Source organism: Acomys minous (assembly GCF_964271855.1).
Source record: "Acomys minous genome assembly, chromosome: 6".
In the NCBI taxonomy this organism is placed as follows: Eukaryota; Metazoa; Chordata; class Mammalia; order Rodentia; family Muridae; genus Acomys; species Acomys minous.
In genome coordinates this window covers 110,159,211-110,169,838 of record NC_140487.1, presented here as the reverse complement: position 1 = coordinate 110,169,838, position 10,628 = coordinate 110,159,211, and the positions used below count along the sequence as shown (strand labels likewise).

General features: G+C 49.1%; 3 protein-coding genes across 10 annotated transcripts in view; 1 reads left to right on the top strand and 2 right to left on the bottom strand.

Moving 5' to 3' along the window:
- Window positions 1-10,628, bottom strand: part of PAFAH2 (platelet activating factor acetylhydrolase 2) — a 321,900-nt gene that overhangs the window by 170,676 nt on the left and 140,596 nt on the right. The window lies entirely within an intron of this gene.
- AUNIP (aurora kinase A and ninein interacting protein) overlaps window positions 1-10,628 on the bottom strand; it is a 33,570-nt gene that overhangs the window by 4,957 nt on the left and 17,985 nt on the right. Inside the window, exon 4 of one of the 3 annotated variants that reach the window (XM_084788327.1) lies at window positions 6,857-7,487. The exons of the other annotated variants lie outside the window; for them this stretch is intronic. Within the exon in view, the coding sequence (XP_084644453.1) occupies window positions 7,474-7,487 (14 nt within the window). The 3' untranslated portion in view covers window positions 6,857-7,473. Of the gene's footprint in view, window positions 1-6,856; window positions 7,488-10,628 lie in introns of those variants that run through there. 3 annotated transcript variants of the gene reach the window in all.
- Window positions 396-9,685, top strand: MTFR1L (mitochondrial fission regulator 1 like). 6 transcript variants are annotated; one of them, XM_084788353.1, is made up of 7 exons: window positions 396-769; window positions 2,807-2,941; window positions 3,306-3,410; window positions 4,471-4,580; window positions 4,786-4,997; window positions 6,560-6,845; window positions 8,749-9,685. In XM_084788353.1, exons 2-7 carry the CDS (start codon window positions 2,918-2,920, stop codon window positions 8,852-8,854), a joined length of 843 nt encoding a protein of 280 aa, XP_084644479.1. In that variant the 5' UTR covers window positions 396-769; window positions 2,807-2,917; the 3' UTR covers window positions 8,855-9,685. The 6 variants fall into 6 exon arrangements, with proteins under 6 accessions (XP_084644479.1, XP_084644475.1, XP_084644476.1 ...); XM_084788349.1 differs by having other exon boundaries at window positions 402-639; window positions 6,524-6,845; XM_084788350.1 differs by having other exon boundaries at window positions 402-663; window positions 6,524-6,845.

Here is a 10,628-nt window from a genome sequence, read left to right as displayed (position 1 = left end):
GAGAGAGCTTGGAATCTCCCAGTGTCATCAATCCACCCATCTACTCAACAAACCGAATTCTTCAGCATGCGTGTGCAAGTGTAAGCAGGTGTGTGAGACGAGGAGCTTTTAAATAGGAGAAAGCTACTCCGAAGCACTGGAGGGCGTGGCTCAAAGGCGAAAGCAGCCATTTTTGCTGCCCCCCGACCCTTCCCCGGTATCTGGGAAACACGAGATGGGACGAGTCCAGACTAGACAGAAAAGACTGAAAGCCAAGACGAGGATTCAGACTTGCGGCAGGAGTAGTAGGGACTGCATCAACTGTTTTAGGTGCTGAGCAGCAACCCAGGCCGACCCCCGTTTTCCAGAAGTTTGTTGACATCAAACGCAGGGAGGAAAACGGAAGGAAAATGTCCCGCAGCTGGGAACCCGAGATCAGCGCCCTAGGACCTCCCGAGGCGGGGGCGGGGCCTGAAGGGGTGTGGCCTCCCGGTGATGTGCCGTCCACTCAGAGGCCGCGTGCACTCCAGCCCCTTGTTAGGCCCGCCTCTCCTGGGGGCGTGGCTTGCGGCGCAGCTGCAAACGATTGCTTCCGCGGGCGGGTCAGCGGAAGTGAGGACGTTTGGGGCTCGGCCGCCCGCTGTGGTAGGAGGGGCTGAGGTGAGTCCGGAGCAGGAGTCCGAGGTGAGCCCGGCGCGGGGTACCGCAGGAGGCGGGCGCGGTGGGCGCTCCGGTCGGTCAGCAGCGCCTCCGTCCCGGCGCAGGGGGAGCGCGGGATTCCTGTTCCCGTGTAAGTTCTCGCGGGAGGTGCCGCTGGCTGCCCCCCTTGGCGGGGACACTAGTCAGAGGTGTAGTTGCTGGCCGAGTCCCGCCGCGGTTGGGGTCCAGCCGTTGGAGTGCGGTACCCGGCTTTGCGCCCGGGCCGCGCGGCGTTTCTGGAATCTACGGGGCCCTGGAGGCGCCTGCGCGCTCCGGCCCGGCCCGTGGGTCCAAGGGCCGCTGGACTTGCTCTGAGGACTTGGCCGACCTTGGCCCGGGCCGGGCCGCCGTCGCGGGGGTGGGGGGCGCGTCGTGGAGGGGGCGAGGCGCTGCATCCGGCTGGCCGCCAGCGCTTCGTGGGACCCTCGCGCGCTCCGCCTAGGTGGCCGCCGGGCGCCCCCGGGCGAAGTTTCCCCCTGGCCCAGGACTGCCGGGTCGAGGCTCTTCTCGGAGCAGAGCGGCTCTGCCGAGAGAGACCGCGCGGCCACCGCAGAAGGGGCGACGGCAGCGCCAGGTGCGGAGACCCCGGGCTGCGGACCGGGCGAGCGCGGCTATAGCGGGCACGCGGGGGGCGGGGCCTCGAAGCGAAGTTAGCGTTGCCCACAGCGGTTTCATAAAAGAAAGCTAAGTGCCTGAGAGAGCGGCGGCTGTGCGCCGATTGGTTACTTCATTTCCGTCTTGAGCAGCCTTGGAAGGCGATCCAGGCTGCTACGGAGTGAACTAAGGAACCAAGCTGCCGGGACGGCCTGATGGATGAGCAGAACGCTGAGGGACAAGGAAGAGTTCCGTTGGGTTCCACGGAGGCAGTGGTATAGCCTGGGGCTCAGAGAAGGCGCAGTGGGAGCTGATGGCCCAGAGCAGACGACTGGGGAGGGGGTTTGGCCGCAAAACGTGCACTTGCCAAACAGTGCCGGAGCTTGGTCGGGAGAGAGCCTGAATATGGGACCGGGCTACTTGGTAGACCCTGCTGGGAGGAGGTGATGCCATCACCTGAGGATTTGGCTGGAGTCTTTGGAGAGGATGTAAGGACAGGAGTAGCAGTTTAAGTGGCATTCAGCAAGAAGTCTGGCACACAGGGACTTTGTAGGCTTCAACAGGGCTGCACAGATCAGAACCTGGACCAGACTCTAGGCACTGTCCACTGAACAGCCACCAAATGACAAGTCCTTTCCTTCATGTATATCATGACAACTCTCTACGGTAAAAGAGGAACTCCCGCTCCCCCTTTAAGAGATACTACCTGTCCAGTTCCCACCCAGACCCCTAGTCTGCCTTTTGCAGTCTCTTAGGATACTGTCCTCTTTACGAGTCCCGTAAAAGGACAACTTTCTGAGTCTCCCCATGATGTCTACAGGGCCCGGACTAGTGGGTCTTCTTGTATTTGATGGACATAAAAAGCTCACTTGAACCGCCATGCCAGGGCAGCAGTGACAAGTGCAGTCAGGAGTATTGCTTTAACCTTAAATGAATTTTTAAAATTCAGGAATAACTGTCTTATTTTAAATTTCACTGACCTTTAGGGTGGCAGCTTTTCCTTTTCCCATTTTACAGATGAACACCCAAAAGCATTTCTAGACACAATCATAGACTAAGCCAAAATTTCAAAACAAGCTCTTGGGGCTGGAGGTGTGGTTCTGTGACAGAATGTTTGCAGTTGGGGGTGGGGTGATGCATTACAGCCACTTAAAGCTCTTTTCCCTTAGCCAGGAGACTGAAATTAGCATGAGTTGGCTGTGGATTCTTTCTTACCCACTTGCATTTTCAAGAATAAATGCTTCACCTTGGATGGTATGCTTGGTTTTGCTCTCCCTTGAGCTTTGTAACTACAAAGCTCTGCATCTTCGAGGCTTTGCCTCAGTTGACCTTAAGCCTGCAAGTTTCCCCAGGTTGGTCAAGCTTTCTCACCGAGTCTGAAACATAGCCTGTATGGAGGTCTAGGTTGGAAAAGCCGGTGAAAGTAAGAGCAGCCTCTTGGGCTACCTTTCTTCCTTTACACACTGGAGGTGCTGGTTTCAATCATGGCTGGGTCTAGCCACTGAGTCCCTCCTCTCTGGGGGTTGTTTCACAGGAAAGGAAATCTCATGCTCCTGGAAATGGCCTGATATGAAGGAGTCATACCTGCAGCTTTCCCAAGCTGCCCTGTGGGCGCCTTGTCCTTCAAGTGCAGGAGCTGGCTGAAATGTCAGGAATGGAAGCCAATGTGGTAAGGAGTCCTAAGGCCGGGGCCAGTGAGCCCAGTACTGTGCTTGCTTAAGAACTACACATGGCCCTGAGACACCAGTTCATCTTTGCTTTCCACTGCAGCCCTGGAATCCGAGCAAGGCTGTCATCCTACTTCCTTTTTGGTACCCTGCATGAGTCCATAGTTTGACTTTTTTGTACAGAGGAATGTGAGGGACCAGAAGTGTCCATACCACCAGTTAACTCTAGTTCCCTCCCGAGCACTGACTACTGTAGCAGCAGCAGGTGCCCTAACCATAAACCTGACTCAGCTCCAGAGGGAAAGGAAGGTAAGGAACAATGATTGGACTTACTCTGAGGTCTGGGGCTGTCTGTCTGTCTTCTAGACTATCCCAATCTGGCAAAACAAGCCACATGGGGCTGCTCGGAGTGTGGTGAGAAGAATTGGGACCAATCTACCCTTGAAACCTTGTCCCCGGGCATCCTTTGAGGTGAGTGGCATGGAAGGAAAGTAAAGGCTCAGAGTATGGGAGGCAATGCTGCTTCTGTGCTGTAGACATCGTGTCAGTTGCCAAGGCTTTTGCCTACTTTGCTGGTCACTGCCTTCCTGATTGCATACAGATGTGTAACCACAATAGTCAGACTGGCAGTTTTTTCTCATAAATTGATAATCTTTCATCTTGTCTTTGTTGCTGCTACTAAGTGGCTCAGATTTCATAAGTGTCCAGCAATACATTTTATCAAAGCAGGCCCAAAATCCTTTGCTAAACCAAGTCTCCAGATGACTTACATCAGTGCTCTGAGGCATCTGTGCCATGTGTCTCTCTACACAAGTGCCGTGACTCTTTAGTAGACGCACTTTTCTCACTGGCCTTCTGAGTGGGCCACTTGGCCTCTATTTTTAGTGTTTCTCTGTGACCTCAAATCCCCACACTCCTCTTTCTGTCCAAATATGGCTATTCTATTACTAGACTGCTTTACAGTGTAACCTATGTCTATGGAGGCTCTGGCATCCACTTTACAGCAGAGACTACCGTCTGGATGAGGTCTCTGAGACCTGCTTCTCTGGTAGAAAATGAAATAATGTTCATTAGAGCCAACTCTGTATTAGCTGTTTAGGGTGGTGAGTGTGCGAATCAGAGACACAAAAAAATTGTTGGCAGAGATACAAGCGTGAGGACCCGAGCCTAGATAGAGAAGTCAAAGAGCATAAGAGAGATAGCTGTGGTCTCTGTAGGAACGGATTCCAGAGTTACAAGTGCTATCAGGGTGGAAGTGTGGTTATGAAACAAATGTCTCATTACCACACACTACCCAGAACTAACAAAAGAACATGGGCAGGACCTGCGTACCCAGAAGCATCAGAAACAAAGGGAAATAAAGCTGTGTAGTGTGACGTCCTGGCATCTGTGGGCACCAAGCACTCAGGCCAGTCTATTAGGAAAGCTTTCCCTTTGTTCTAGGAAGCCTTCCTCAATAGGTGTCCCATTGTGTATTAATCTGACTAGCTCTCATCATGTTGGATAAATGTTGACTTTTGTTTCCCCACAGACCCTGCCTAACATCTCTGACCTGTGTTTGAGAGATGTACCTCCAGTCCCTACTCTGGCTGACATTGCTTGGATTGCTGCAGATGAAGAGGAAACATATGCCCGGGTCAGGTAGCTGAGGCAGTAGCTGCTCTGCTGGTGAGGGAGCGTTTCTACCAGAAGTGGCAGTCAGCAAGGAGGGTGCTTATGAGAGGCTGAGTGACAACAGGAATGAGAGCTATGGGCTTAAAGGGGAGTAGAACCTGTGGGGTGAAGGAGTTTAATCAGGGATATATAGTGGCTGTCTGTAGTAAGATGTATTCTTTCTCGGGCCCAGGAGCGACACGCGCCCTCTGAGACACACCTGGAAACCCAGCCCTCTGATTGTCATGCAACGTAATGCCTCAGTGCCCAATCTGCGTGGGTCTGAAGAGAGGCTTCTGGCTCTCAAGAAACCAGCCCTGCCCGCCCTAAGCCGCAGCACTGAACTGCAGGATGAACTAAGCCACCTGCGCAGTCAGATTGCTAAAATAGTGGCAGCAGATGCAGGTAGGCGGCGCCACTGAGGATGTAGCTGTAGGCCGTCCTTTCCCCTGGCCCTGAGTATTGAGATAGGATGAGAAGACAACTTAGGTACAGGGCTCTAGATATCCTATAATATCCTTTGGAAGATGTCTACTAATCATTTTTTTGATTGGCTTGATAAGGAGCAAATTCCTTCTCTCAGCCACAAAACTTAATAACCCCCTCCAGGTAGCTAAGACCACATATCCAAAGAACCCACTTTTCAAGAATTCCTTGGGCAGTGGTGGCTCATGCCTTTAATCCCAGCACTCGGGTATCAGAGGCAGGTAGATCACTGTGAGTTCGAAGCCAGCCTGGTCTACAAAGCCAGTCTAGGACAGCCAAGGCCACATAAAGAAACCTTGTCTCGAAAAACCAAAAAAAAAAAAAGCAAAAGAAAAAAATCTTCAGCACCATGAGTCACATCCTATTAATTACCTGTCTCCCTCGCCTTGTCCTTGCTACCAGAGAATACTTGTCTCTGCAGCTTTCTGCATCAGTTAAGGCAAAACCACTGGAAACAGGAGCCTGCCCTTGACTGGAGGCATAGACAACCAATAGGTGGATCTCCCTCAAGACAGCTCCTAAGCCTTATCAGCTAGTAGAGCACATAAAAGTCATAGTTTATGGGGCAGGGAGATGGCTCAGCAGGTAAAGGCACTTGCCACCAAGCCTAACTACCTGGGTTCCATCCCTAGGACCCACACGGTGGATGAAAAAATATATATATAGATAAACCATAGAATGTGAAAAGATCATTAGTTTTGTTTTGTTTTAAGAAAAAAGGTTTCTCTGTATAGCCCTGGTTGTCTTGGATCTCCCTTTGTAGACCAAGCTGGCCTCAAACTCACAGAAATCCAACTGCCTTTGCCTCCCAAGTGCTGGGAGTAAAGGTGTGCCACGCCATGCCCAGCTCAGTAGCATTTCTTAAGAATTTTGAAGACAGCTTCTCAATTAAAATGGGGCAGTTTTGTTTAAAATACTTCAAACTCATATCAACAGACCATCATCACAGCTGAGAAAATGACAAATGCAGGAAATGGAGGCCTTACTTGACTTAACTTTAAAAGAGGACTTCCAGCCTATAGTCCTCTGTGCAATGGGAACATTTAGGAGTCACAGCTTCCTATGTGATGGGGTGTCTGTCCTGGACACTTAAAAAGCTAATGCTTCTCTGCCTATTTGGAGCCCTCAGTGGAAAGTGGGGCTGCCGTACTCCTTTAATCCCAGCACTCAGGAGGCAGAGGCAAGCAGATGGCTGTAAGTTCTAGGCCAGCCTGGTCTACAAAGCCCAGACAGCCAAGGCTAACACAGAAAGACCCTGTCTTGGATACCCTCCCCCCCCAAAAAAAGAGAGAGAAAAAAAAGGGAAGTGGACAGACTCCCTGGGGGATAGCCCACCCTTGGCAGTCCAGGAATGTCATGAGTCAGCTCAGAATGTGTGTTCTATAGCAGTGCGTGTGGGATCACTGCAGCCCAGTGTCCATTATGCCTATTGTTTTCTCTTTCAGCTTCGGCTTCATTAACGCCAGATTTCTTATCTCCAGGAAGTTCAAATGTCTCTTCTCCTTTGCCTTGCTTTGGATCCTCATTCCACTCTACAACTTCCTTTGTCATTAGTGACATCACTGAGGAGACTGAGGTAGAGGTCCCTGACCTCCCAACAATCCCCCTGCTTTGTTCTGCCAGCCCTGAATGTTGCAAACCAGAACACAAAACTACCTGCAGCTCATCTGAAGAGGATGACTGCATCTCTCTGTCCAAGGCCAGCAGCTTTGCAGACATGATGGGCATCCTGAAGGATTTTCACCGGATAAAACAGAGCCAAGACCTGTGAGTATCTGATGGGAGCGCTGGTGATCTTTTAGTTCCTTCTGGCTCATGATGAATAATCATGCTGTTGCATTTACTAAGCTTGCTGGCTGACTAGGACCAAGTTAGAGAGAAAGCAATACTTTACATTTGTTCTATTAAGTCACCTCAGTCAAGTGTTATGACTCCAGCTGCAGGGCTAAAAAGCTCAGTGGCTAAGAGCACCTCTTCTTGAGGACCCAGGTTCAATCCCAGCTCCCATATAGGAGCTCACAACTGTAACTCCAGTTCCAGAGGATCTGGCATCCTCTCATACATCCGTGTGGGCAAAACTCCAGTGCCCAATATGTATGTGTGTGTGTGTATATATTTTTTAAAGGCTCCGTAGCTTTAGTTTTTGCATACTGTTAGCTACCATGCTTCCCACTGTTCTATCCTTGTATGACATACTAGTATCTCAAACTAGTAGACTTTGGTGGAAGGAAATTTTCATAAAATTAGATGGTTTATTTTTAAATGAAATAGTGAGATGGGTCAGCACAGAGTGTTCTTGCAAAGGACTCACGTTTGATTCCTGGTGCCCACAGTACAACTATATAACTCCAGCTCCAGGGAGTCTTATACCTTTGGCTTCTGCAGGCACCTGCACTCACATCCAGTACTCTGTAATACAAAACCTCCAAGTTAGGGAGTTGAGAACCAAGCTGTTTGTTTTTGAGACACAGTTTATCCCTGGCTGCCCTGGACCTCATTCTGTAGACCAGGCTGGTCTCAAACTCACAGATCTGCCTCCAGAGTGCTGGGATTAAAGCCACCACCACCTGGCTCAAGTATCAAGCAAGCTCTGGCCACCCATTAAAACTGCTTAGATTTAGATTGGTTGGATTTTTTGAGACAAAAGTCTCACTGTGAAGCTCTGACTGGTCTGGGGCTCTGGCTGGTCTGGGACTCAGTTTGTATATTTAGCCTGGCCTTGAATGTTCAGAGTTCCACCTGCCTCTGCCTCCCAAGTGCTGGGATCTAAGGCATGGGCCACAACACATGACCCAAATTTGTACACATTAAACTCACCAAAGTAGAATATACCCAGAGAATGGAGCCATGGTTGGCTTTGCTCAAGTCTGAGAGACTTTGGACAGGCCTGGAGTTTGAGGCAAAGCCACTCTCTGCTCCCCTTGAAAAGCTTCCTGGGAGACAAACACTAGAACTGAGGGAGCCTGCCCTTTGCAGTTCCTCCTGATAGAACCAAATTATACCCAAAACTTTTGCCAAACCTCTCCCACATGTGTCCTGGCATCTTTTTCTCTAATATAAGTAACCAAGAATGGTTCAGTTAGGCAGGTCAGCAAAGGTTCAGATCAACCAAAGTCAATCTTGACCTTTGTGTATTCCCTCAAAGACCAGTAAAACTCTCAAGAAACATAGAATAGGTTCAGACAACTATTTTCTCGAGCATCCAGGATGCTCTTCTTTGATAAATTTGTGCCTACACTAGAGTTCAGTTGGTTCCCATGGTTCCTTATAATGGAAATGTTTTGCTATGATTTTGATCTCTTGAGGAAAAAAACAAACCAACAAAAACCCCAGCTCACTTAAGGGAAGATGATGGTAGAATATCTAGGATGTCTTGTCTCTAGAACTAATAAGGATCAGGATGGTTGAGCCATTAGTCACGTACTGCAGATTCTCTTGATGGGCCTTTATGTTACCCATACTTTGTAGCCATGTAAGAAACCCATATTCTAGTTAAGAGATGGGGTCCAGGCCAGGTAGATAGCTTGGCTTTAAAGGCCAGACGTTGGATGGGACATGCATAGGCAAGTGCTTCACAGAATTGCTGTCAAGATTCAGGAAGTAAAAAGTACACAGAGCAGGACCCAGAACAGAGCAAGTACTTCCTAAATACCAGCTCTTGTGTCTCCAGGAGCCGGAGTTTACTGAAGGAAGAAGACCCTGCTGTACTTATCTCTGAGGTCCTTAGGAGGAAGTTTGCTCTGAAGGAGGAAGACATCAGTAGAAAAGGAAACTGACAGCACTGGCTCTGCAAATTCAAGTCTCTTGCTCCTGACCTCCTTCAATAGCTGCCTTCCTCGCTGCAGATGTCTGTCTGGGTTAGAATCTGCAACAGTCTTGCTGACTAGGGCTACGGCTGGAAGAGAAGAGCTGGATTATGTTACCTACACTTAAACTTGGCAGAAACTAAGGTTTATGGGTTTTTTTGAGATGAAGCGTTTGTTACAGGTAGAGTGGAGTGTCTCTGTTTAAGGGGTGAAGTTTCTTGTTTTTCTTTTGTCTCTGTGAAAATAGGCCCTAAATGACTTAATCCACTACATTAGACTCATAATTGGTCTCACTGGACACTTTGTGCACAGCTGTCACTCTCAGCAGCTTCCATGGGGCACCACAGGGGAGTGGCTGTTCACAGTCATGGGGAAGAGCTTATGCTGCTCCATCATAGGCCTACACCTGTGCCCAGCAATCACCCTTTCCCTCTGGCTATAGAGGTTAGGTCACTGGACCAGCCAATACGTGGGATGCTGCAGGGAAGCCTGGCCTATTTTTTTCTTAAACATTTTATAAGTCTACAACCCAATCTACCCTCCAGGGCCTCATCAGTTCCACTGACTTAAAACTTTTTTTTCTTCCATGGACTTAAGTCTATCTAGGAAGGAGAAATGGGGAGAGAAAAGAGCATACCATCTTTCTTGTAGGACAGTGACTGATTTCTCTGGGTTGGGCCAAGGTTTTATTTACTGCATCATGCATGACTCAGGTGCCCTCAGGGCCCTTTCTCTATGGTATGAATACTGCGTGTTTGAGTTGAAGCACTACCTGACATTAAATGAAGGATTTGGAGAAAAGATGCATTTTTTTCTTTGTTCATCTTTGACCACAGCCTTTGGTGAGGAGGGCTTCTGTTAATTCTAAGCTATGTGAACTTTCTTAACTTTGTTGCCCTCAGGTAAGTGGCTCTCAATGCTGTGACCCTTTAATACAGTTCCTCATGTTGTTGCCACTTCATAACTGTAAATTTGCTGCTATGAATCACAATATAGACGTCTGCTATGTGACACACACACACCCCAAGGTGTTAAGAATCTTCCTGGGGCTGGAGCTATGACCCAGAAGTCAAAATCATTAGCTACTCTTCTAGAGGACAAGGATTTGGTTCCCAGCACCCACTGTGGCAGTTCACAATCGTTTGTTCCTCCAGACCCAGGGAATGACATACTCTACTAGACTTACGGGTACCAGGCACACATGCATATATTTAGATGAAACACTTGTACATCTTATTCTAAGGGGTTTTGTCCTTTCCATAGAAAATGTCACAAAACTCCTAAAAGAAATTCCATCTGATAAATTACTGTGGTTTGCATCAACTCCCACACAAAAAGTGGTGCTTTGGGTAGAATACAGGCAAAAATGAGATTTGTGATTGGTTGAATTCAGGGTAGTGACACCAAAGGAGAAATTTTTCTTGGAAACTGCTTAGATGTGGCACATGTGCACCTGTATTCACATGTCATAATACATAATATTGCCTTTTCTTTTTGAGCAGAATGTCATTCTAGACTAGGCTGGTCCAGTACTCACTGTATAGCTTTAGGTTGGCCTTGAACTCACAGAAATCCTGCCTCTTGAGTTGCCATGCCCAGCTAAAAGTTGTTGTTCCCCTCTTTTACTACTTCTCCTCCTCACACCCCCCCCCCCCCAATTTCTCTGTGTAGCTTTGACTGTCCTGGACTCACTTTGTAGACCAGGCTGGCCTTGAACTCAGTGACCTGCCTGCCTCCCAGGTGC

What these genes read in the sequence shown, in the direction of transcription:
- MTFR1L (XM_084788349.1), top strand. Translation starts at nt 2,918, where the DNA reads ATGTCAGGAATGGAAGCCAATGTG. An exon ending in CAGGAATGGAAGCCAATGTG is followed by an intron (nt 2,942 to 3,305) that starts GTAAGGAGTCCT and finishes TCTGTCTTCTAG; the next exon opens with ACTATCCCAATCTGGCAAAA. An exon ending in GTCCCCGGGCATCCTTTGAG is followed by an intron (nt 3,411 to 4,470) that starts GTGAGTGGCATG and finishes GTTTCCCCACAG; the next exon opens with ACCCTGCCTAACATCTCTGA.